The following is a 27,391-nucleotide window of genomic DNA, read 5'->3' on the forward strand; positions in this document are numbered from 1 at the left end:
TTTACTCATCTGTGAAATGGGGTTTGGATACCCAAATATGTTACTTTATCACATGGAAGTGAAAACAAATTACTGCCAATGAAGCAGAGACATTCTGAATAGGTGGATGTGGAGGTAAAGAGAGATCCTAACCCTGCTTCTGTTTCTTAGAGAACAGAACTTGCGAACTCTCTGTACTATCTATTACAGTCTCTTTCACAAAACTCTGTGGAGGATCACACTTGGAGGGGAGAGTGGATGAGCAATTGGAGTTGGGTTCCGTGGAGCTGTGAATTTTGTTGGCAGGAAAGACAAACATAGCAACCAGAGCCAAGAACTATAACCTAGCTTGCCAACAGAGGGTTTGCAAACCAGGACACAACACCTTATATATCCCTCTGGTCCCTTCTTTTTCATAAACTCAATTGCGGTGGCCTTCAGTTGTGCCTTGGAGGTAGTCAAATTGGTGTTCAAGGCGGCTGCATATGATGAAGTGGTAGTCTATGCCAGTGAACATCAATGCTGGGAACTCCTGTCCAGCCCCAAATCTTACTACATAGGTATCATGGACTTGACAAGGTGGGACCATTTCCCCAGCACCCCTGAAAACTCCACACTCTGACTCCAGTCTCCCAGATCCCAGTAACCTTTGACTCTACCTTCCCCATCTCCAAGCCCTCTGGTCTTCTGATCTCACAGCCCTCATATCTTCCCTGTCCTGTGCATTCTGGTCCTGGTTACTCCTCTCCACTTCCAGCAACTTCTGTTTTCATATGTCCCTTCCCAGTGGCATCGTGAAGAATTGTGAACCCTTTATCCTGCACCGAATTGTGAGCCATGTCAGGAACCTACTCTATAGCTTGGATGATCATCAGAAGGTCATGGCCAGGACCTTCTATGTGCAGGTGAGGGGAGAAGTCAACAGCTCCAGCCATTAATTTGCTGCAGTTGAGGATTATGTTACAGAGTGTTAAGTACTTTGCCCCAGCAAGGACAAAAGAATAGAATTAAGCCATTAAAAATGAGTTCCCTTCCCTGCTACTTCAGTGGCCTGGTTAAAAGAGGCATGAAAAACTGGAGAGGAGGTTATCAGATCTAGAATAATCATGAATCTGAGCATCAGATTAAAAATTCCAGCCTCATCTCTATCATAAGGCTAAATTCTTACCCTTAATCTCTTTATCTCTATGTACAAATCTGTACTGCTCTCAACTGGACATACTCCTGACATGAGTATGGCACCTGAGGATGTACTAGGTGAGTTCTGAGTACTCATAAACTTTTTTCCATCCATAATTTCCTTGTCCCCACAGCTCCTCTGGCACTCGTCAGTAGCAAAGATAATAGGGCAAGACTTTGTGGGTGATCTAATCAGATGGATCAAGGAGCCCAACCTCATCATGAAGGAAATCGGTCTTCGAGGAATCAGTAACCTGGCACTACACCCAGGAAATGTGAGCCAGTAGGACCCAAAGGATCCAATGCTAGTCCTTGAGCCTTTGATTCACCTTCCTTGGGTCTCTCAGCAGTACAGGAATTTATAAATTTCTCACTCTCTCACCCCAGGGCATCACAACATTTAGTTTTTAGACCTCCATCCACTTGTCCTAAAATCACTCCAATACCATTAAGCCTTCCCTTTCCATTCCTTGAAAATCACCTTTGATTTCCCAGGTGGTTTGCCTTATGTACCATCTGCTTTCTCAAAACCTGGTTCCCAGAATGTTGTTTAATCCCAAGAGTGATGATTGTTTCTCAACATCTGTTGGTAAAAGTTTGAATTTTCTTGAAAAAAAACTAAGATGGTGACTGAAATAAGATTGTTGTTATAAATATAATTGCAAAATGGTGCTATAGATAAAATAATGACCACCCCAAATTGCCCATTTCTAATCTCCATAATGTGTGAAGTTATTACATTATGTGACAAAGTGATCTCTGCCTTCTTCCAAATAGTCAGAGATACTTCAGAGCCTGGTTCCACTTTTGCGAGACTTACTGAATAACGAGGTGCGAGTAGCAGTGCAAGCAGTGAAGACCCTGCGGAATATCATCTACCACGGGCAAGGGGAGGACACCAAGGTGGTCTTTTGTAACATCTCCAGGCAACTGCGTCCACTCATCAATGATGTAGGGATCTAAGTTCCTGGATCAGTTGGGAACAGTGTGGGCTGGGACTGAATATGAACCTCAGAAGCTGAACTAAGGATATTGGATTGGAGTTTAGGGATGCTGGTGGAACACTGAGCTAACTGAGGGGCAGAGAAAAGGAGATTTGGCAGAATGTAACCCAAATATATCCCTACCACACACAACTGTCCATTTACTCTCACCATATGTTCCCCAAAGGAGCCACTGAACCAACAATACAAATGTAGCATAATGATAGTTGGTTCTGAGTCCCAGTGTCTCCTGCAGATTCCATTCATGACATGAAGGGTGGAGAGAAGATGATGACCATGCTTTCCTCCCAAATAATACAGGGTCCTTAGAATGCTTGGGTTCTTGTGGCAAAAGAAATTTGAGACTCAGAAATGATTTTATAATTATAATGCTTTCAGTTTTCATGTGACAATGTCTTCAATTTGCCTAGTTTTCTTCAGAATTCAGTGGGTTATAATATGTCTAGGCATACATTTGATTCTTTTTAGCCTGTTTAGGGTTCACCAATCTATATCTTCTACTAAACTTGGAAAATTTTTAAGTTTTTTTGGTGTTTGTATTGCACTTAAATTACATGCAATATATTCATTTTCACATATTAATTCAAGCACATCACATAATTTGGTCCATTTCATTCCCCAATACTACTACTTTCTCTTCCCTTCTTCCCTATTCCTCGTCCCCTTCCTCTGCTCTACTGGTTATCCTATTTTCATGAGATTTTTTTCCTCCTTTTTCTTTTTTTCTATCTAGATTCCACATATGAGAGGAAACATATGATCCTTAACTTTCTGAGGCTGACTTATTTTGCTTATCATTATGTTCTAAAGTTGTATTCATTTTCTTGCAAATGACATATATTCATTCTTCTTTGTGGCGAAACAATACTCCATTATGTATTTATACCACATTTTTTTATCCATTAATTTGTTTATGGATACCTAAGGTTGGTTCCTTATATAACTTGGCTATTTTGAATCGTGCTATAAATATGGATATGCTGAAACTATTTTTTTGGACAGATAATATAGAGTGGTATAACTGGATCATCTGGTGGTTGCATTCCGATCCTTTGAGGAAACTCTGTACTGATCTCCATAGTGGTTATAGTATTGCTATTTGTATTTACGATACCAGCAACAGGGTATAAGTTTTCCTTTTCCCCAACATTTTTACCAACACTTATTATTATTTGTAGTTTTGATATTGCCATTGAAGTAGAGTGTGATGTAATCTCAGTTTAGTATTGTTTTGCATTTCCCTGATTGTTAAGATGTTGAACATTTCCCCTATATTTGTTAGCAAATTTGTTTTTCTTTTGAGAAATGTTTGGTTGATTTTCCTGTTTATTGATTGGGTTATTATTTTTTTTTTTTGGTGGTAAGGTTTTTGAGTTCTTTATTCTGGATATTAATCCTTTGTCAGAAGAGTAGCTGGCAAAGATTTCCTCCCACTCTGTAGACTCTATTCACACTCTTAATTATTTTGTTTGCTGTGCAGAAGCTTTTAATTTGGGACCATCCCATATATTAATTCTTGACATTGTTCCCTGAGCATTAGGAGTTCTACTGATGAAGTCATTGGTTCTGCCTTTATGTTAGAATGTTGATCCTATATTTTTTTAGCAGTTGCAGGGTCTTTGATCCATTTCAATATGACTTTCAAGCAGGGTGTCAGATGAAGAACTAGTTTCATTCTTCTATCTATTGATGCCCAATTTTCCCAAAACATTTGTTAAAAAGTCTGTCTTTTCTCTAACATGGGTTCCTGGCATCTTTGACAAGGATCAAATGACTCTATCTGGGTGTGTTTGTTTTCTGTATCTTCTAGTCTATTCCATTGGTCTACGTGTCTGTTTTCATGTAAGTTCCATGCCGTTTTTATCACTATAATTCTGTATGCTTTGAAATAGAATATTTCAAATAGAATACCTCCAGTATTGCTATTTGTATTCAGTATTGTTTTGGTCTTGAGCGTCTTTTATTCCTCCATATGAATTTTGGGGGTTTTTCTTTTTCTATGAAGAATGTAATTAATATCTTGATGGGGATTTCATTGAATTTGTAGACTGCTTTTGATAATATGGCCATTTTTATGCAGAAATACAAATATTATTTATTTCTCTTTGATAACCCAGTAAAACTTTTAAAATTTATTTATTCTAATTTGTTATATATGACAGCAGGATGCATTGCAATTCAAAGTACACATATAGAACACAATTTTTCATGTCTCTGGTTGTACACGAAGTAGAGTTACATGATTTGTGTCTTCATACATGTATTAGGGTAATGATGTCCATCTCATTCCACCATCTTTCCTACCCCCCTGCCCTTACCCTTCCCCTCCCTCCCCTTTGCCCTATCTAACCCTGCCATCCCCATTATGGATCAATATCCTCATATCAGAGAAAACATTCAGGATTTCATTTCTAGGGATTGGCTTACTTCACTTAACATAATAGTCTCCAACTCCATTCATTTACCTGCAAATGCCATCATTTTATTCTCTTTTAATGCTGAGTTATATTCCATTGTGTATGTATACCACAGTTTCTTTATCCATTTATCTGCTACTTCAGTGGCCTGGTTAAAAGAGGTTGGTTTCACAATTTTTAGCTACTATGAATTGTGCTGCTATAAACATTGATGTGGCTGTGTCACTAGTCATTATAGTATGCTGTTTTTAAGTCCTTTGGGTATAAACCAAGGAGTGGGATAGCTGGATCCAAATGGAGGTTTCATTCCCAGTTTTCTAAGGAATCTCCATACTGCTTTTTATATTGTTTGCACCAATTTGAAGTCCCACCAGCAATGTATGAGTGTGCCTTTCTCCCACACCGGCATTTGTTGTTGTTGTTGTATTCTTAATAGCTGCCATTCTGACTGAAGTGAGATGAAATCTTACAGTACTTTTGATTTGCATTTCTTTAATTGCTAGAGATGTTGAACATTTTTTCATATATTTGTTGATTGACTATATATCCTCTTAGAAGGGTCTGTTCAGTTGCTTGATCCATTTATTGATTGGGGTTTTTTTGGTATTAAGATTTTATTTTTATTATTTATAAGTGACAGTGGAATGCATTACAATTCTTATTACACATATAGAGCACAATTTTCATATCTTTGGTTGTATACACAGAATATTCATGTCTTCATTCCTGTACTTTGGATAATAATGATCATCACATTCCACCATCATTAATAACCCCAGGCCCCCCTCCCTTCCCCTCCAACCCCTCTGCCTTATCTAGAGTTTGTCTGTTCCTTCCCTGCTCTTGCTCCCTGTCCCAATATGAATCAGCCTCCTTATATCAAAGAAAACATTCAGCATTTGGTTTTTTGAGATTGGCTAACTTCACTTAGCATTATCTTCTCCAACTCCATTCATTTACCTGCAAATACCATGATTTAATTCTCTTTTATTGGTGAGAAATATTCCATTGTGTATATATGCCATATTTTTAAATCCATTCATCTACTGAAGGGCATCTAGGTTGTTTCCACAGTTTAGCTATTGTGAATTGTGCTGCTATAAACATTAATGTGGCTGTGTCTCTGTAGTATGCTGTTTTTAGGTCCTTTGTGTATAGACTGAGGAGAGGGATAGGTGGGTCAAATGGTGGTACCATTTCCAATTTTCCAAGAAATCTCCATAATGCTTTCCATATTGGCTGCACCAATTTGCCTTCCCACCGGCAGTACATGAGTGTCTCTCTCTTTTTTTTTTAGTTTTTTTTTTATTGGTTGTTCACAACATTACAAAGCTCTTGACATATCATATTTCATACATTAGATTGAAGTGGGTTATGAACTCCCAATTTTACCCCAAATGCAGATTGCAGAATCACGTCGGTTACACATCCACAATTTTACATAATGCCCAATTAGTAATTGTTGTATTCTGCTACCTTTCCTATCCCCTACATGAGTGTCTCTTTCTCCCCACATCCTTGCTAACAATTATTGTTGTTTTTATGCATAATAGCATGTTAATGATGTTAAGACACATTCCTATTATCCCTAGTTTTTCTAGTGTTTTGAACATAAAGGGGGTGCTGTACTTTGTCAAATTCTTTTTCTGCATCTATCAAGATGATCATATGATTTTTACCTTTAAGTATATTGATGTGATATATTACATTTATTGATTTCCATATGTTGAAACAACCTTACATCCCCCGGATGAATCCCAATTAATCATGGTACACAATCTTTTTGATATGTTTTTGTATTCAATTTGCCAGAATTTTATTGAGAATTTTTGCATCTATGTTTATTAGAGATATTGGTCTGAAGTTTTCTCTTTTTGATGTGTCTGTGCCTGGTTTTGGAATCAGAGTGACATTGACCTCATAGAATGAGTTTGGAAGTGCTGCCTCTTTTTCTATTTCCTGAAATAAATTGGAGAGTATTGGTATTAGTTCTTCTTTAAAGGTCTTGTAGAACTCGACTCTGTATCTTTCGGTCCTGGGCTTTTCTTGATTAGAAGACTTTTGATATGGTGTCTGCTATTTCATCACTTGAAATTGATCTGTTTAAATTGTGTGTATCATCCTGATTCAATTTGGGAAAATTATATGACTCTAAAAATTTGTCAATGCCTTTGATATTTTCTATTTTATTGGAGTACAAGTTTTCAAAATAATTTCTGATTATCCACTGTATTTCTGTAGTGTCTGTTGTGATATTTTCTTTTTCATCATGTATTTTAGTGATTTGAGTTTTCTCTCTTCTTAATCAGCATGGCTAAGGGTCTTTCAATTTTACTTATTTTTTCAAAAAACTAACTTTTTGTTCATCAATTTTTTAAAATTGTTTCTTTTATTTCAATTTCATTGATTTCAGCTCTGATTCTAATTATTTCCTGTCTTCTGCTGCTTTCGGTGTTGATTTGTTCTTTTTCTAGGGCTTTGAGATGTAGTGTAAAGTCATTTATTTGTTGACTTTTTCTTCTTTTAAGGAATGAACTCCAATGCAATGAACTTTCCTCTTAGAACTGCTTTCATAGTGTCCCAGAGATTTTGATATGTTGTATCTGTGTTCTCATTCACCTCTAAAAAGTTTTTAATCTCCTCCTTGATGTGTTCTTTAACCCATTGTTCATTCAGTAGCATATTATGTAGTCTCCAGGTGTTGGAGTGGATTTTATTTCTTATTTTATCATTGATTTCTAATTTCATTCCATTATGATCTGATAGAATACAGAGTAGTGTCTCTAATTTTTATATTTGCTAAGAGTTGCTTTGTGGTCTATTTTAGAGAAGGATCCATGTGCTGCTGAGAAGAAAGTATATTCTCTCATTGAAGGATGAAATATTCTATATATATCAGTTAAGTCTAAGTTATTGATTGTGTTATTGAATTCTGTAGTTTCTTTGTTTAACTTTTGTTTGGAAGATCTATCTAGTGATGAAAGAGGTGTGTTAAAGTCATCCAAAATCATTGTGTTGTGGTTTATTTGACTCTCGAACTTGAGAAGAGTTTGTTTGATGAAGATAACTGCTCCATTGTTTGGGACATATATATTTATAATTGTTAAGTCTTGTTGATATATGGTTCCCTTGAGTGTGTAGTGTCCTTCTTTTTTCTTTTTGATTGACTTTAGTTTGAAGTCTACTTCATTTGATATGATGATGAAAACCCCGGCTTTCTTCCGCAGTCCATGTGAGTGGTATGATTTTTCCCAACCCTTCACCTTCAGTCTGTGATTAGTCTCTTATTGTTGAGTCTTCTTTTTTTTTTTGATCCAATCTGCTGGTCTATGTCTTTAGATTGTGAGTTTATACCATTATCATTCAGGGTTATTATTGAGACATGATTTGTATTCCCAGCCACTTTTGTTTATTTTTGGTATTTATCATGACATGGTTTCTCCTCTGATTAGATTTTCCTTTAGTGTAATCCCTCCCTCTGCTGATTTCCATTTCCTCTTCTTGGAATATTTTGTTGAGGATGTTCTTTAGTGCAGGCTTTCTAGTTGTAAATTCTTTTAACTTCTGTTTATCTATTTATCTAAAGCTTAGTTTTGCTGGATATAAAATTCTTGGTTGACATCCATTTTCTTTCAGAGCTTGGTATATGTTGCTCCACAATCTCCTGGCTTTGAGAGTCTGGGTTGAAAAATATGCTGAGATAGAAATTGGTCTCCCCTTATATGTGATCTGATTCCTCCTGCGGCTTTTAAGATTCTATCCTTATTCTGTATGCTAGGCATTTTCATTATAATGTGCCTTGGTGTAGATCTGTTGTAATTTTGTACATTTGGTGTCCTGTGAGCCTCTTGTATTTCCAATTCGCTCTTTATGCTTGGGAAATTTTCTGATATTATCTCATTGAAGAGATTGTGCATTCCTTTTGTTTGAAACTCTGTGCCTTCCTCTATCCCAGTAACTCTTAGATTTGGTCTTTTGATGCTGTCCCATAATTCTTAGATGTTCTGTTCATGGTTTCTAACTTTCTTCACTGTGTGATCAACTTTATTTTCCAGATTGTATACTTTGTCTTCATTATCTGACGTTCTTTCTTCCAAGTGATCTAGTTTGTTGGTTTCTATTGAATTTTTTTATTTGATTTATTGTATCCTTCATTTCAAGAATTTCTGACTATTTTTTTTCAGAGTCTCTATCTCTCTCGAAGTAATCTTTTGCTGCCTGTATTTGCTCTCTTATCTCATTGTTGGAGTGATCAGTTTTTGCTTGTATTTGCTCATTTAGGTCATTCTTTAATTCACAGATCATTTTAATTATGAACCTTCTGAACTCCTTTTTGGACATTTCATCAACTTTGCTGTTCATGGGTTCTATTACTATAGTATCCTGGTTTGTTTGAGGCACTTTCCTCCCTTATTTTTTCATGTTATCTATAGGAGTGATCTGTATTGAGGCCCCTCACAAATGTGGTGTTTACATTTTTTGTGTTTTCTTCTCTTTGCTCTTGCTACATAAGTGGGACCTGAAACCCTCACTAGTCATTTCTACTTGAGGTCTGGTTGTTGGTTTGGGGTTTTCCTCTCCCCATTCTTTCTGTTAAAGTATTATAGAAATTTGAAGTGGATTAAATTGTGTGTGGAGCAAGGTTTGTTATCTCTTAGCTAAATTGGGGGTGTAGCTCAGCAGTGTAGTGTCTACCCGGTGACCTTGGAACTTCACACTGGATTTCCAGCACCTCACAGAAATGAGGGAAATAAATAACAAAAGCAGCCTATAATAAGCAGCATTAACATAAATACTAAGTGCTTACTATGATATTTACAACATTAATAATCACAAAAGCAGTAATGGTGGTGTAAGAAATTAACAACAGCAACAATAACAAACATCTATGAATGAGATGTAGCATTAAAGAAAACACCAGGTGTCAACTATGACATCTACCACACTCATAACTGCAACAACATTAATGAATGTTGGGGGCAAAAATTATATAAACTAAATAGTTTTAAAAGATGGTGAATCACAGTTCATTAAAATAAAATGGGTTAGGAATACAAAAGAGAGTTTAGAATATTCAAAAGGTAAAAAGAGATATTGCAAGTGAAGGCCAAAGAGAAGGAGACTTGGCAAGCAACACAAAATGGCTCTCAGCTTTCCTGTTCATCAGTACAAGGTACAATGGAAAAGGAGGTACTTTCACTAAATCAGTGCACACTCACAGGGCAGGCCTGATATGAGTTCTAAAAGAGAAGGTCCTATGCTTAGGGTCTAGCTGTGATAAAAATATTTGGAACTTTGTTGGGTATATCTAGTCTGGGGAGATTAGATCAACACACTTCTATGGCTGGGAAGAGGCCAATTCCTACTGGGTGTCTGGATCTTGGAGGCTTCCTCAGAATTCTAATAGAGTAGAGCAGCCAACTATGCTGGGTAGAAGTGGTGTAGCCAGTCTTGTGCACTGCACCATCCACAAATATGGCCTTCAAACACTCAGTCCCTGAATCCAATTATGCTTAACAGTTTTCTGATCCTCTTCAACTGGTCACATGAGTCACCAGACTCACAGGGTCAGCAAGTTGTACTCCCAGTCATATCTCTGGCCGGAATCTTCTTGGATCCAATCTTCTCTGTGCCTGTTTCAATCATGTTCTGCCAGGGGTACTGTAGGCCACACAATAGGTGCAAGTTGGGACAGGGAGGCAGTGTTTGCTCTGACTTCCTAGGTTCCCATGCAGCAATCTCAAGCATGATTGCCACATGATGGCTCCCTGCCTCAGGTCTCCACTCATAAGTTGAGAAACATGACTACTTTTCAAACACTACCTTCCTTTGGAACTTCTGAGCTTAGCTAAGTTCCAATTGCCTTGCTATTCTACATGTGTTCCTGTGCCAACTTGTGCACCATGGTTCTCATTCTTTTCCTCTGTGGAACCTTTTTCCTCTGTAGCACTATTGCTGCCACAGCTGCACTCTAGTATACTCTTCTTGTCTTCCATTCTAAACACTGGAATTTATGAGTCTCTCTGAGTCTCTAACTGTCCATTATTGAATTTCAATAAATTTCCTGCTAAGAAGCAGTATCACCATCTTTCAGTTTTGAACTACAGAGCAATTGGAACTTGCAGCATTTATCTCCTATGACATCTTTGTCCCTTTACTATTTTCTTTCTTTCTTTCTTTCTTTCTTTCTTTCTTTCTTTCTTTCTTTCTTTCTTTCTTTCTTTCTTTGTATTGGGGATTGAACCCAAGGGTATTTAAACAGTGAGTCACAACCCCAGGTCTTTATATGTTTTATTTTGAGATAGAGTCTTGCTAAGTTGCTGAGGCTAGCTGCAAACTTGCAATCCTCCTGCCTCAGTCTCCTGAGCCACTGGGATTACAGGCATGTGCCACCATGTCTGGTTTAATTATTATTTCTAAAAAAAAAATTTCAGCTCCAAAGTGTTTATCCTGTTCTTCTAAGGCTCTGTTGACACAATTGTGAGACCTTTTGTTACTGTCTTTTGTATAGTCACAACATTCTTTTTATTTTGAAATTTTTTTCTCAGTTCAGAGTGTATGATTTTTGTTGATCTGAACTTAAAGAAGTTTACTGATTCTTGCTTTCAAAATTTTTTTTTAAAGAGAGAGTGAGAGAGGGAGAGAGAGAGAGAATTTTAATATTTATTTTTTAGTTATCGGCGGACACAACATCTTTGTTTTGTATTTGGTGCTGGGGATTGAACCCGGGCCGCACGCATGCCAGGTGAGCGCGCTACCGCTTGAGCCACATCCCCAGCCGCCCCAAATTTTTATCAGGTAATTCCAACCCCTGTTTCCTCTTGACTTGGCATATACATTGGCTCTTTACATGTGAATTGAGATTTTCCTGGGGTTTTCTCTTCCCCCTGGGGACACAATTCCTCCCAGTGGAAAATAAGTGTCTCTCCTTCAGAGTTTTGGCTCCTACAGGCTCTCATTGGGAGCCTGCTGCAAGGGGGGCAGGAAAGAAAAGAAATCCAGGATTTCTCCACTTTCTTTGAGAATATTTTGTTCCCTTTTTTTCTCCTTTGGCATTCACTGTAGGGATTCTTGTGGAGCTCTATCTGTGGCCCATTGTCACTGGCTGCATTTCCTAGGTCCCAGAGTTATTGAGACCAGTAATGCTCTCCTTCTTCAGGAACAACTGCTTCCATTTTGACCCCTGAGGATTTCTGCTTTTTTCACAGCTCATCTACCCATTTTAAAATACTTTTTGTATATATTATCTAGTACTTAAAGGTATTTATAACAGGAACATTGTTATGTTTTATGTTGAATTTATAGCCTAGCCAAGAAGCATTAAGTGGCCATTTGCACAGGGGCAGTCTGGCAGCATGGAAAGATCAGGGTGCCGGACCCCTAAGATGTAAGTGGCCAACTTTGTGTTAAGCCATTTGAACTGAGGTGAATTACTAAGGCAAAGCTTTCTAGTTTTATCATCCTAAAATTTTCTTCTTTTGTTTAGCATGTGTGCCTTTCTCTTCTTTCTAATTCTTTGAAATCTCCTTGTTTCTTAATTCTTTTTCTTTGTATTTTCCATCTTTTTTTTTTTCTTTGGAAGAATTCCTGAGCTGACTCTTTTCTTCTTACAAATTAACCGTTTTACCTGTGGTTTTTCTGCTATTCAATCCATCAACTGAATTAATTATTATTATTTTTTAATGAGATAGGTGATCTCTTCTGGTTGATGGTGTGATATATCAACAGCTATTATATTACTTTTGGGAATATTGCCTTTATGTTATAAGGATACTGCCTTTCCTTTTTCAGTATTAATTGTAATGTCAAAACTTGTATTTCTAAGTACTATAAAAATGAACTCTTTTTTAGAAAACCTTTCTGAAGATTCAATTATACTCCTAATTTTTGTTCAGTTATATTATTAACTGTGTCCTTAAATGCTAGATTCTTCTGTTGTTTATAAAATATGATTCCTTTGTTTTGTAGCATTAGTTTTCCTAGATGTGTGCTGAATCTTAATAGTGAGTTCTGGCATTTTCATATGAGAGATTTTGGTGAAAGCTGTACCTATTAATCTATCATTATTATGACTATTGCTGGGGGAACATCCAGTGGTACATGGATAGTTGGATAGGCAATCAGTAGCAGTCTTCCTGATCTTCCTGGATGTTATTGGATAGCTGGGAACTGTTCAATCTCTCTCTTGGTTTCCTAGAGTTTCCTGAATTTCCTGTATTCACAGCACCCCAGCTCAGAGTATTTCCAGACCTACTGCCCGCTTCTGTAGCAGCTCTGACCTATGATGTCTACTTGAATTCTAGTTCTTTCAGCTGCTTGTCTTTCCAAGAAATCATGCATCCTCCTAGGGAGGGATCCTGTTTAGTAGTCCACATCCATTATAAACTTAAAAATAGATATCTACTATTTCTTGTACGGATTTGGTGTAGGAAAAGATGACTTCACTCATCTTGAGCTACTCTACATGTGACGTTTTTTCTGTTTTATTTTATTTTTTTGCCATTATGCTAAAATGTATACATTCAAATGTTGAAATGTTTGTTTTGTTTTGTTTTGTTGGTTCAGGTACTATCTTGTCTAATTTCACTATGTCTCTATTATTTGACATTGGGCCTAGTTCATGATAGGTACTCAGTAAAGATTTGTTCAATTAATATAATCCTGAAAATGTACAAAACTCAGATTCTTGTGGTCATTGTAAATGGACACAAGCTAATGTATGTTTGAGCACTTTTATTTATAGTGTAAGTAGGATAACTCTATGTTTAAAAATTTGGCCTTCTTGAGTTATACCCTTAGAAGGGGACAAAGTTAGAAGCCGTAGATATATAGTCCATGGCAGAACTGAGAGGAAGACCTTGCTTCCCTGATTTACTAGCTGTAGGGATCTAAAGAAAATTATTCAAACACTCAACTCATGTCACCTTGACATAATGTAACACAAGGCAGTGGGTGTGCTGTGGATGTGGACAGTGAGATATGGGAGGAACGAAGCCAGGCCAGACAGGGCCAGGAAACTACTGCCATCTCTTCCTCTATTTTGTGCATCATGGCAGGAGAGGGACCAAGTGAGGATCTCAGCCATCTCTGCCCTAAGCTACATGTTACGCCGAATTTTCAAATTGAAGCCTGGGTCCTTTGTTCGCAAAGAGGTCTTCACTTTTCTAGTCCCATTGCTGCTCAGCATTCAGGACAACAATATTGAGGTGGTTAAGGTACCAGTCACCTCTGTTCTGCCAACCCCAAGCCTGACTCATTCCCCTTTTCTGCTATAGCATACCACCTTTGCTCTTCCCTTTGTCTCCTTTGTCATGAGTCCAACTTTGGCTGTCCAGTCCATCCCCACCTCTTGAACCTCACCCTCTGGGCTGGATCTGGGCACTTGGATCCACTCCACAGTCTTTCACTCAGCCCTTGGACCTGGGGAATCATTGTAGTGGGGTTTTGGGGATTCCCTTTTCTCTATCACATAGGCCTGTGGCGGGACTCTGACTGAGTGGACTCACGTGCTTGGCTGGTCATCACTCACAGAGACGTTCCGGCATACCACACTCAGTGATCACATCCAGGTAGTAGAAGAAACTTGCAAATTCCTGGTAAGTGAGAGTCCTTGAGAAAGCTCAGTTAAAATGTTCGTATTGGGGGATGGGGTTGTAGCTCAGTGGTAGAGCACTTGCTGGCATGTGTGAGGCACTGGGTTCGATTCTCAGCACTGCAAATAAATAAAGGCTTATCAACAACTAAACAAATTTAAAAAAAATGTTCATATTGGCCATGTGTTAGGAGGACAAAACAGGGAAGGCTGACAGAAGGCAGCTTTCTTCTGTTCCTTAGTCCTGTTCTTTATCACCAATCAATTCTGAGACTCCACATTTAGGATGCTAATGTCCTGGTGTCTGTAATTGATCTTCCCAGAATCACAGTCTTTTCCTTAGAGGCTGAAAGATCCTGCCAGATTGCTGGATTGTGATAGGATAGAGATATTCTGGTTAAAGTGGGTGAAAGTGATGTGGGCAGGATTTTAGGTTCATAGTCATGATGTTTAGGGTCTGTGGCTCTTAAGAAATCAAGGACAAGCCAGAGATTAGGAATCAGAGTCTATGCAGATTTTGCAGAATTTTGATGTTTATTGCTAAAATGCTCTCTGAAAATAAATAATTAAGGGCTTAGCAATTTGGGTAGTAATGAACAACTGTGTCTTTAGCTCCACATTAGTTCTTTGTCCTTATTCTCTTCTCTTTCATGGAGCAGGTTTCTCTTTATGAACTTTCCGTTGAGTCTGCTGGGGTGGGAGAGGTTGGGATGATTGAGTCTGCAGGCTCCGTGGACAAGGGTGAGCAGGTGCTGCTATCAAGAGATCTGCAGTAATCCCAGACCTGCCCTCTCCTGCTCAGTACCACCCATCTGTGGCTCCACAGGTGGGCCAGCGCAAATATCATCAACTTGGGGACTTACTATTCCAGAGCTTTGGCTTCCTGAAGCGACCACAGCCCTTCCTAAGGGCAGCTGCAGTCAATTTCATAGGTAAGGCAGTGGCACCTGGCAACTCCTCTCTCCCCTCTTTGTCAGGGGAGCATCTTCTGCCAAAGGGCTAGGTCAGAACCATGGTGTGACAAGCAGATGACCTCCTTTCCTAGCCTTGACCTGATTGGATAGGTTGACATGTGATCCAGCCCCAAATTCTGCTTTAGAAAGGTCCAGAGGAAGAAGAGGAGACTATGCTCCTGTACCCCAGCTCTGTGTGGGTTCCACTACCCCATCTGGATTCAGCCTTGTGGACCAGAGAAGTGTCATTTGAAAGAGGAAAAAAACAATTGCTTCCATTAAGACCCCATGGATTTTCCAAAATATTTTTGCTTCAAACTACAATTAGCTGCATGTATTTAAGTAAAAAAACGTATGCAATTTATATTGGCAAAAAGATTGATGTAAATAATGCCAAAAATTTCACCATTTGGATTTAGTCACTACTGATTCTAGAGACTATTCCCTAAGAATGTGCTACATATCCATATCCCTTCCCACAACAAATACTTTTAAAAAAGACAGTTTGTTATATTGTCTTTTCCCTTGCTATATCACAAATGCATAGTATTATATAGCTTCAACAGTATTTTTATAGTTGCATAATATTAATTCTGTTTCATGGATTTATGAAAAAATTTAATCAGTCCATACTTTTGAATATTGAGACTGTATATTTAAAAATATTTTTAAGCAGGTATGCAGTGACAAAAATCTCTGCAAGCCATCATGGATTTAAAGTACAAAATTTAAAGTACAAATGCTATGCCCAAAGAGTTTGCAGAATTTTGATGTTTATTGCTAAAATGCTCTCTGAAAAGCTCAAGTAATTTTCAGCAATAGTATACGTGAGTATTCATTTCTACAGACATTTGCCAACCCTGAGTATTATTTTTTTAATCATTAATTTGATAAGTGAAAAAATATTTTAGTGTTATTTATATTTAGAAGAAATACATATATATGTTCTCTTTGCAGAGAAATGGGAGCATTATCAATAAGGATAAAGTTCCATGTACTCTCTGTTCAGTCTAGTCTTCTTCTCTGCTCCTGTGTGCTGTGTTGTTTTTGATTAATTATGTCTTTATTGGCATCCAAGTTAAATTTTTTCTATGTTTTTTGGCAATGCATATTTCATCTTGGCAAATTTGTTGCCTTGTGCCCCTTGTGCATCTTTCTGTTGGTGTAGGAATCCCATAAAGTTCAACACCTTCATCTAATGCTCTGCTTGTCACCCATGGATGATAACTTTTGGGTCATAGTCACTACTGTAACCTAGAATTTTTCTTTTACTAAGACATATCCAGGATGCAAAGCTTCTCTTAGAAGTATTCTTTACTAAAGATGGTGGAATGAGATGGACATCATTATCCTAGGTACATGAATGACGGCACATATAGTGTGACGCCACATCGTGTACAACTAGAGAAATGATAAAATGTGCCTCATTTGTGTACAATGAATCAAAATGCATTCTTCTGTCATGTATAACTAATTAGAACAAATAATAAAAAACGAAATATTCTTTGCTAACACTGGTTGTAAATATTCTTTTTTTTCCCCCACCACTGATCCTGGGAAAAGAGTCAGCCCAAAGGCCCAGGAATTATAGAAAGATTTTTCTATCTGTTCTGCCTTTAGGATTAACAACTAAGAGCATAAACATGAATTGCATACATGATAATGATGTACAGCTGATACGGCATGGTGAGTCTGGACCTTGTACCTGGGTTCTGAGTTCCACTAGGGGTGGGGTAAGATCCAGTGTAGGATGGAGGACATGTCTTAAGGACATGTGTCATTCTTTTGAAATCTATCTTTATCATCTAAGCGTAATATAAAATAGTACAGAATAGAGAAAATGGAAGAAAGAAACAAATTATTTGCTGTTTTCCTAGTAAGATAGAAACAATGCTCATATTTTGGTGATATATCCTTGCAGTCATTGAACATTATGTGGTGTAGGTGCTTTCACTGCAGTAGTGTTGAAGACAAGGTTGTCCCTGCCCTTAAAGAACTTGCAGTGTTTTTTCTTTTATATGGCATTAAAATATTTTAGTGTTATTTATATTTAGAAGAAATACATAAATATATTCTCTTTGCAGAGAAATGGAAGCATTATCAATTAGGGTAAAGTTCCATGTACTCTGTGTCCAATCTAGTCTTCTCTCCTCCTGTGTGCTGTGTTGTCTTGTATTATTTTTCTGTGTAATAGATACACACACACGTGTGTGTGTGTGTGTACATACATACATATATATACATATACATGGATTATTGTATATACACACACACACATATACATATACAGTATATATAACATATATTGTGTTAGTCAGCTTTATGTAACTATAATAAATATGTGACAAAAATCAAGTTAATAAGGGGGAAAGTTTATTTGGCTCATGGTTTTGAAGTTTTGAGTTCATGACTGATTATCTCATTGCTTTAGACCTATGGCCTTAGATCTATGGCCAGATAGCAGATCAAGGTGGGGAGCACATATTGGAGAAACTATTCACTTCATGGTCACCAGGAATCAAAGAGAGAGAAAGAAGAAGAAGCTGTGGTTTTATAACCCCTTTGGAGGGCACATTCAATGTCCTAAGACTAGTCCCCTCTTTCCTCCTATAGATTGCACCTCCTCCCAATAGTTTTATGTTGGGGAAGCAAAGAGAGCTAGGAAAGGGTTGGGGTCCCAATACCCACTTCTAAGGTACACCTTCCTTCTACTGAGCCCACTTCCTAAAAGGTTCCACCACCTCCCAATAGCTCTGCAGGTGGAAGAGCAACCCTCCAATACATGGGCCTTTTGGAGACATTTAATACCCAAACTATAGAATCTAATTTCTACGCTTTTGTTAGCAAATATTTTTGTTCTATTTTTAACCCAGAATTTAGATACTATGATTGTTATTATTATTTTGCACGAACTATTTTAGGTATTCTTCACCATTCCTTTTTGCTTTTTTTCTGACCATCTTTTAGGGAACATTTTTATTTCTCCTGGAGTAGATCTTGTAGAAATTCCTTTTTTTTAAAAAAAAAATTTTAGTTGTAGATGGACCTTTATTTTATTTATTTATTTTTATATGGTGCTGAAGATTGAACTCAGTGCCTCACACATGCTAGACAAGTACTCTACCACTGAGCTACAGCCCCAGCCCCAAGAAATTTCTGGGATGCTAATATTTAATATTCAGACTCTTGGTAGATGTTTTTTTTAAATGTAAGGATTCTCAAAGGAATAAGACAATTTGACATAATTCTACATCAACAATTACTTTCTATCAGCACTTTGGAGATATTATACTAGTGTTTTCTGGCTTGCTTTGTTATGTTTGAGAAGCCTGAGGCCATTCTAATTTTTGTTCTTTGTAGCTTATCTTTACATTGACAGAAGTACAGAGAATATTATCATCAACTTCCTGTATCTGTACCCCAGATACAGCAGGTATCAACTCGTGGACAACCTTGTTTTTTTTTTTTTTTTTTTTTAATTTCCCACCTATACCCTGTCCCTGGCAGGGTTATTTTGAATTAAATCCAAGACTTCATATTATCCCATCTATAAATAGTACATGTTTCTAAATGATTCTTTTAAAAAACAAAACATGAAAAAAGTATAATGGAGTAGAATACAAACTATCTGAGAATTGGGAACTGGTTTGAGGCATTTCATCCACACCTCTGAGGCTACCAGTTTATTTTCTAATGTCTCTATAGTTAGAAACACTTCAGAGAAGCATTTACTAGCCTTAATTTACAACTCTCCTAAATGCAGATCTGAATCATTTCTCCAAGGGCACAGAAGTTAATTACTGAAAAAACCAGTATGAGAATTTTCAATTTCTATTTCCCTTTCCATGAACCCACACTCCTGTGTGGTTCTTTAATTGGTACCAAAGTCCCAAGAAAGAGTTAGGGGGTGGGAGTTGGTGGTTTGTAGAAAGAGGAGCCAATATTTCCAGTGTTAGTCAGAAGAAAAAAATTTATCATTACTTTTAAAACTCTTGGTAAGCTCCAACAGCCAATAGACATACCTATGCTTTTTTGATGTGAAATAAAATTTATTTTTTTCATTGACATTAACAAAAACTTTTATATGCTTCAAAGGATAGCATTGAGAAAACAAAAAGATAAATCACAAAGTTGGAGAAGACTTTTGTAAGTCATGCAATAGATGATCTAGAACAGGGTACTAGAATATACAAGGAACTATTAAAATTTACATTAGGGGCTGGGGTGTTGGCTCAGTGGTAGAGTGCTCACCTAGCATGCATGAGGCACTGGGTTCGATTCTCAGCACCACATAAAAACCAACAAAGGTATTCACCTAAAACTAAAGATACATAAATAAATAAATAAATAATTTTTTAAAAATATCATTAAAAAAAACTTACATCAAATTTGTGGGAAGCAATTGATTTGGACTAGGCACCAAGTATCAACAGACTAAACCAATGTGAAATTTATTTATTTTTATTCCAAATAAATGGTTTATCCTTTTTTATATCTTTTTTGTTGTTCTTTTTAGTTTTACATGACAGTAGAATGTATTTTGACATATTATACATACATGGAGTATAACTTCCCATTCTTGTGGTTGTAGAGTCTCTTGTCTAATGCACAGGTCCTTGTGCAAGGGTGACAGGGGACTAACTGGATTTTGTTACATATGGGTTTCCAGTTTTCCCAGCACTACTTGTTGAAGAGACTATCTTTTCTCTGATGTATGTTTATGGCAACTTTGTCTAGTATGAGGTAACTGTATTTATGTGGGTTTGTCTTCTATTCTGTTGGTCTTCATGTTTGTTTTGGTGTCAGAACCATGCTAATTTTTTATTACTATAGCTCTATAGTATTAATTTAAGGTCTGGTATTGTAATGCTTCCTATTTCACTTTTCTTGCTAAAGATTTCTTTGGCTATTTGGGCTTCTTATTTTTCCATATGAATTTCATAACTTTTTAATGTCATCAGAACCTTGAATAGGAATTGAATTAAATCTGTAGAGAGATTTTGGTAGTATGGCCAGGGTGGGAAATCTATCTTTCTTGTTTACTACTGTATGCACCACACCTAGCACAGTGCCTGGTGATAGGAAGAACTCAATAATAGTTGACAAATGAATTAATGATTTTTATGTATAGCAGTGAAAAATTAGAGACAGTTTAATTATTCAGTAATGAGAGTTCATAAAAATGACAATCCTGTGATTTGATCTTATACTGTAAACAGGTAAATCTTATGGGAAGAAAAATGTTATTCTTATTTTTTGTAAAGTTCTATCTTTAATATAAAAAAAAGCCCTGCAAGGATAGGTATCAAAATATTAGCAGTATTTTTTCACAGGGTTCTTGATTACTCTTTCTTCTCCTCACATTTTTTTCAAATGGGGTCTTGTTATGTTGCCCTGGCTGACCAAGAACTCCTGGGCTTAAGCAATCCTTCTTCCTCAATCTGATAAATAGCTGAGGCAACAGGAACTCAGTATTCTATCCAGCTAACCTTTCCATTTTTAAAAAACAATCTTTAATATGTTTTCTGTAATGAAACCAGCATTACTTTTTTACAATGCCAAGAATGATTCTAAGTGGAGTTGCACGATAATGGCCTATCATTTGGGTAGGCCCTGAGTGGGGCTAGGTAGACAATCTTCAGGGATCCAGAGTCTTAGTTGACCTCCTTCTGGTTTCAGCTCTTGAATGTGTGAAGAATGATCCCAGAGATGCTATCAAGGTGATAGCCAATGCTATCCTGAAAAAAATAGATGAAGATGTGAAGATCCAGGGTTCCTATGCTTCCAGGCTGAGCCAAATCAACAGTAACTTCCTCAGAGGTTTTGGCATCAAAACCGGAAAGAGAAAGAAGCACCTGTTTAGGACTGTCAAACGGGAAATAGATATTGATGAGAATCATTAAAACAAAATCTCAAATTGGTTCCAAGTTTCTGAATTCCTTCTCAAACAGCAATTCAGACGGAAGGTCAGCAGAGATTTTAGTACCAATGCTAAACATCCAATTAAACAAGTTGAGCCTATCTAAAATGCAGCTGCATAGGAATCACTGAGAATATTTAAAGCTGGGAACCAATACTTTTTCCATTTGTTTATGGACTTGTCAGTGCTTTTGTCCAATGGGTTGTGCCATTTTGACCATGGAAGATATTATGCTTCTTGTCCTTTATCTTCCTAGGGAATTGTTGGTTATGGGCAGATACATTTGTCAGGCAAACATTTTCTCATCCCAAGGCTAGCTGGCTTTCTTCCAAATTCCTGGGATCCAACGGTAAGCATGAGTGACTAGAACAACTTTGGAAAGTATGTCCTTCACCATTTGGGAAATGTTACCCATGAAAAAAGGGAGACAGAGGGTAGCAAACATCATGAAACTTAGTTTTCAATCTTTTCCTGTACATCCACATACTAGATGTAAATCCCAGGTTAGCTTTTTATGGTTGTGACCAAAATATCTTACAAGAACACCTTCAAAGTTTATTTGGGCTCACAGTTTCAGAGGTTCAGTTCATGGTCAGCCAACCTGAATGCTCTGGGACTGATTTGAAGCAGAACATCTTAGTATAAGGTGTGGAGGAAGAAAGCTCAGCCCAATGCTGCAAGGAATTGGAGAGAGAGACAAAATATAGAATCCCCAAGACATGCACCCTGTTTAATTAACTTTTTTATTGCTGTGACATGACAAGAAAAATTAGAGGTGAAAAAATTTATTTTGGCTCATGATGTCAGAGGTCTCAGTCCATAGATGGCTGACTCCATAACTCTAGGTCTAAGGTAAGGCAAAAGTCATGGCAGAAGGGCATGGTAGAGGACAACTTAGGATATAGCCAGCAGAGAGTTGTGCTCACCAGGGACAAAATATTAACCCAAAGTATGCCTATCTCCTCTAGCCACACCCTACCTGCCTATAGTTACTACCTAGTTAATCCATAACAGTGGATTAATATAGTGATTGAAGCTCTCATAATCAAACCATTTAAGGTAAACATCCCTATATTGTCTCACATTTAGATTAAAAAACATTTTAAATTTGTTTTAGTTATACATGACAGTAGAATACATTCATGCACTTTGATATATCATACATCAATGGGACATAATTTCTCATGTGAACACCTAATATCCAAACCATAACATTCCACCCTGAACCCCAAGTTTTCATGCACATCTCACAATTCAAAATGTATTTAGTCCATTTCCAAGAGTCCCCAGAATTGCCCAAAAGTTCAAGTCCAAAATCTCTTCTGAGATTGAAGGCAAACTTTCATCTCTTTTCCCCTGTAAAGTTAAATTCATCCAATGTATAATGGCACAGAGGAAACATTTCTATTCCATAAGGGATAAATAGGGACATAGAAAGAAGGATGGGATTGGGGCTGGGGTTGTGGCTCAGCAGTAGAGCACTTGCCTAACATGTGTGAGGCACTGGGTTTGATTCTCAGCACCACATAAAAAAACCAACCAAACAAACTAAAGGTATTGTGTCCATCTACAACTAAAAAAATTTTTTTAAAAAAGAAAAAGGATGAGATCAAAGCAAGACAAAAATCCAGCTGGGCAAATAAGTCGAGTAACTGTTTCCAGCATCTGGGGAACATGGAATCATGATGTTCTCTCCAGAGGGCTTGTGTACCTCTGTTTCTGCGGTCTTTCTGGTTGCATTTCACATAGCCTCTCTCTTGGCTTAGCTCTGCTCAATTCCTGCAACAGACATTCCACTGTACTGCCATTTGTAATTGGGGTGGGGGTTTCCACTGCAGCCTTCACTTCCTTCTCACTTCTTCATGCATCACCCTGTCAGAGACAGCCCCATAGTGACTCTGATCCTGTTACACTTTGCCTGGTCTCCCAGGCCTCCCTTTGAAATTTCAGTGAAAACTCCCTAATTCTAACATCCTGCATTCCTTCAGAATCAGCTCCATGTCGTTGCCACCAAGGTCTGCCATTATCTGGAGCAATATTCAAGCCTCCTAGTACTTGTCTACAGCACCCTCCGAGTACCTGAGTGCCTGTACATGGTTAAATAACATTCTAGGTCCTTCTCGCCCCATTCAAGCAGGGTGTTCCCATGGTCTCTTAAGGAATTTTTACTTTTACACTCTTGAGCCTGAGATAGGTGTGGTCTTTCCAGTCCCTTGTCATCTGTCCCATTGTTTCTGGATAGAAAGTTTTTTTTTTTTGTCTCAAGGATTGATCCAAGGGATGCTAAACCACTGAGCCATATCCCCAACTCTTTTTATTTTTTATTTTAAGACAGGGTCTCACTAAATTGCTTAGGATCTTGCTAAGTTGCTGATGCTTTGAGCTTGTGCTCCTCCTGCCTCAGCCTCTCAAACCACTGGGATTACAGCCTTTCGCCACTGTTCTGGGATAGTGGCTATAACATTTACAACAACCACATCTTTACTCTGATGTACTTGCTCTTTTATGACTAAACTGCAAGCTTTCCAAATCTTTATTTTCTGCTTTCTGCTCCTGATTATCACAGTAAATTTGGTTAATAGCTTCTAGCAATACACATGCCACTGCCTGAATGCTGTACTGCCTTAAAATTACCTCTACCAGATTAATTAATTAGTACATCACCTTTAAAACTAACCTCACAAAAAGTCTCAGGACATGGACTAAATGTACACATTTCTTTGTCAGAGGATAACATGAATGACCTCTAGTCCAAAGTCAAGGCTCTGAAACCTCATGAGCCCAGTCTTTACTGTCCACAGTCCTATCAGCATTCTGGTCTTTTGAACTCCCACTAGAGTCACCCATTAAACTCTGCTTACAACAATTTAAATCTTTTCTAGCCTTCATCTCTAAAATTCTCAAAATTCTTCCCACAGACTCCAAAAAAGTCCAAAAGCTTCTGAACCCCATGGTTAGGTTAGTCACTTTTCAGTTTTAGTTAGTTTTTTTGGTCACTGTGACTAAAATACCTAGCAAGAAAAAATATAGGTGGAAAAGTTTATTTGCGCTCATATTTGGGTTTACCTAAGCTGCTTTCTTCCACTATGAAAGAAGAAATGTGGTGGTGGAAGAAAGCAGCTTAGGTAAACCCCAAAGGCACATCTATAGATCTCCTCTAGTCATCCCCAACCTGTTATCATTTAGTTATTTCATATCAGAATTAATCCAGTGATTAGGTTAAAGCTCTCATACTCTAACCATTTCATCTGAATGTCCCTGCACTGTCTCACACATGAGCTTTTGTGGGATATCTTATATGCAAATTATAAAAGTTTGAGTGACTCACTTCCTCCAGCCATGCTTTCATATACCAGCAATCCATTCAAATTATTAATTCATTTGATGAATTAATCTATTTATTAGGAGATATTGGGAGAAACCTCATATCTAAACCATGACATTTTGCCCCTGATCTTAAAATCTCAAAGTCCTTTTCACAATACAAAATGCATTTACTCAATCTCCCAAGTATCCCCATAGTCTTTAACAGTGTCATCATTCCTCAGAAATCCAAGCACAAAAACTCATTTGAGGCTTAAGGCACACTCTTTACTGTAAGTTCCTATAAAGATTAAAAGCAAGTGACCTAGAGCTAATATATAGCAGCACAAAGTAAACATGCCTAAAAATACAGGAATAGGGATATAGAATGAGAGATGGAACCATAGCAAGAGTGAAATCCAGCTGGTATATGAAAGCATGGCTGGAGGAAGTGAGTCACTCAAACAGGCCTTGTAGTTCCACAACCAGCATCCAAGGCAAATGCTGGTGAGATGTGATCACCAAAGAATTTGGGCAGCTCCACCCTGATGACCTTGCCAGTTACAGTCCACATGATTTCTCTTTTAGGCTGGCTCTACCCAGAGCTGGCAGTTTTTCTTGGCAAACATTCCCATAATTGGCATAATTTCTGACACCTTTTCTGACAACTTTTGATCCTGGGGTCTCTTTTGCAGCTTCACACATTGTACTCTCAGGGGCTGCCCACAGGGATTCCAACTCTCATACACTGTCTGGCATCTAGGCCTTCTAAATTGAGGTGGAAGCCACAATGATCCCTTAAGTTCAGCATCTTGCTTTACTGCAGAACAAGAACGACATGGACAATGCCAAGGTCTTTTGCTAGCTTGAGCAAAAGCCAGGACTTCTTAGACAATGGCTGCAGCAACATCTGAGCATAGAAAGAACAGATGGGATCAAAACAGGACCAAATTTCCCATAGAATCTTCCTTTCCCTCTGAAACCTCATGAGCCCAAGCTTTACTGTCTACAGTCCTATCAGCATTCTGGATTTTTGAATTCCCATTAGAGTTACCCATTGCGCTCCATCTAAATCTTTTTTAGCCTTCATCTCTAAAATTCTCAAAATTTCTCTTACAGACTCCAAAAAACTCCAAAAGCGTCTGAACCATATGATCAAGTTATTCACTTTTCAGTACCAATTCTCCTGGTTAGGCAAGCAGGTCCTATAACTTGGCATACAGCATATAGCCTATATTGAGGTGAGACAGTATTTCCAAAGAGCTGGGGGAACCCTGCCTCTTTTGCTTTGCTAGTTAACAGTGTGCATGAGCTCTTTTTTAGCTTGGTCATATCTGTAGACAGCAGTTTTTTTCATCTGACAGTCCATCTTGGTTTCAGCTTCACACATCAACCTCTTAGGGCACCCTGCAAGGACTTTGACCCTGGTAATTTTGTATGGCCTCCCAGGACTTCATTTGAAATTGAGTTGGTAGCCTCCATGACCCTCCAACTCTAGCATTCAGAATTTATGCAGAATCAGCACCACATGGATGATGCCAAGATCTTCTCTAGCTTGTGCTATAGCTGAACCCTCTAGATTCATGGTTTCCATGGCATCTGAGTGTTTAGGCAGCTGAGTATGATGAAACAACTTCTAGGCCACCCTCCACAAGCAGGGTGACCCATAATCTCTTTTCAAAGGCATTTCCCCTTCCAGACTCTTGAGCTCTGCAGTAGGTATGGTCTTGCAAGTTCCTGAATTGCCCTCAGGCCATCTCTTTTTTTTTATTAGAGCATCACAGTTACACATAGTATTAGGATTCATTGTGACCAAATTATACATACATAGAATTTAAATCCCTGTTTCCCACTTTCCCTACACTCCTCCCTCCTCCTGTTCTCTTTTCTCTACTGATCTTCATTTTGCTTGTTTGTTTGTTTATTTGGTATCTGAGTTCCTGCTTTTAATAATTTAACAGCATAGTTGATTTGCATAGTATATAAACTTTTATACCTAGCATATGTATATACCGCTGTCATCATTGCAAGTCTAAATTATTTATTGTATCATTTAGTTCCATAGTTTCTTTTTTTAGTTTTTGCTTGGATGTTCCCTTCAGTATGAGAAGGGTGTGTTAAAGTCACCCAATAAAATATTGTGTTGTGTTCTGTTTGGTTCTTGAAATTGAGAAGGGTTTGTTTGATGTATGTAGATGCTCCATTTCTTGGGGCGTAAATATTTATGATTTTTATGTCTTGTTAATGTATAATTCCCTTAAGCAGTATGAATTGTCCTTCTTTGTCCCTTCTGACTAACTTTGGCTTGATGTCCACTTTATGTCATATGAGGATAGAAACCTCTGCTTGTTTATGTGATCTATGTGAGTCATATATATTTTTTCCATTCTATTACCTTCAGTCTGTGGACATCTTTGCCTATGGGGTGAGTCTTGGAGACAGCGTATGTGGGGTCTTGTTTTTGAATTCAACTGTCAGTCTGACTTTTGATTGATGAGTTTAGGCTATTAATGTTCAACATTATTATTAAGTTATGATTTGTATTCCTGTATTTTGGCTTATTTCTGGTTTTTAATTTGCATTAGTTTCTCTTTTGATTGACTATTCTTTTAGTGTAGTTCCTCCCTTAGCTGGTTTTCTTTTTTTTTTCTTCATGGAATATTTTGTTGAGAATATTCTATAGTGCAGACTTTCTAGTTGCAAATTCTTTTAACTTTTGTTTTTCATGGAAGTTTTTATTGAATCTTCAAGTATGAAGCTTAATTTTTCTGGCTATAGGATTCTTTGTGGCATCTATTTTCTTTCAGAGCATGGTGTATATTATTCCAGGACTTTCTACCTTTGAGCATCTGGATTGAAAGATCAGCTGAGATCTGAATTGGTTTCCCCCTTATATTTATTTTTCTCTCACTGTTTTAAAAATTCTATCCTCATTCTGTATGCTAGGCATTTTTATTATAATGTGCCTTTATGTGGGTCTGTTATAATTTTGTACATTTGGGGTTCTGTAAGCCTCTTGTATTTGATTTTACATTTCATTCTTT

The 27,391-nt window shown here is 37.6% G+C and overlaps 1 protein-coding gene across 2 annotated transcripts; it reads left to right on the top strand.

Annotated features, from left to right (window-relative positions):
• The first annotated feature begins 430 nt into the window (after positions 1 to 430).
• On the top strand, positions 431 to 20,995 carry LOC144364977 (maestro heat-like repeat-containing protein family member 6). Of its 2 annotated transcripts, XR_013423197.1 has the most exons (7): positions 431 to 884; positions 1,293 to 1,433; positions 1,936 to 2,109; positions 13,636 to 14,175; positions 14,998 to 15,103; positions 16,745 to 16,810; positions 20,804 to 20,995. XR_013423197.1 is itself a non-coding variant. In XM_078015411.1 (4 exons), exons 1-4 carry the CDS (start codon positions 753 to 755, stop codon positions 13,852 to 13,854), a joined length of 666 nt encoding a protein of 221 aa, XP_077871537.1. In that variant the 5' UTR covers positions 431 to 752; the 3' UTR covers positions 13,855 to 14,650. The 2 variants fall into 2 exon arrangements, 1 of the variants encoding a protein (XP_077871537.1); XM_078015411.1 differs by lacking the exons at positions 14,998 to 15,103; positions 16,745 to 16,810; positions 20,804 to 20,995 and having other exon boundaries at positions 13,636 to 14,650.
• The last annotated feature ends 6,396 nt before the right edge of the window (positions 20,996 to 27,391 follow it).

The sequence above is a fragment of the Ictidomys tridecemlineatus genome, chromosome 6, assembly GCF_052094955.1.
Source record: "Ictidomys tridecemlineatus isolate mIctTri1 chromosome 6, mIctTri1.hap1, whole genome shotgun sequence".
NCBI classification, from domain to species: domain Eukaryota; kingdom Metazoa; phylum Chordata; class Mammalia; order Rodentia; family Sciuridae; genus Ictidomys; species Ictidomys tridecemlineatus.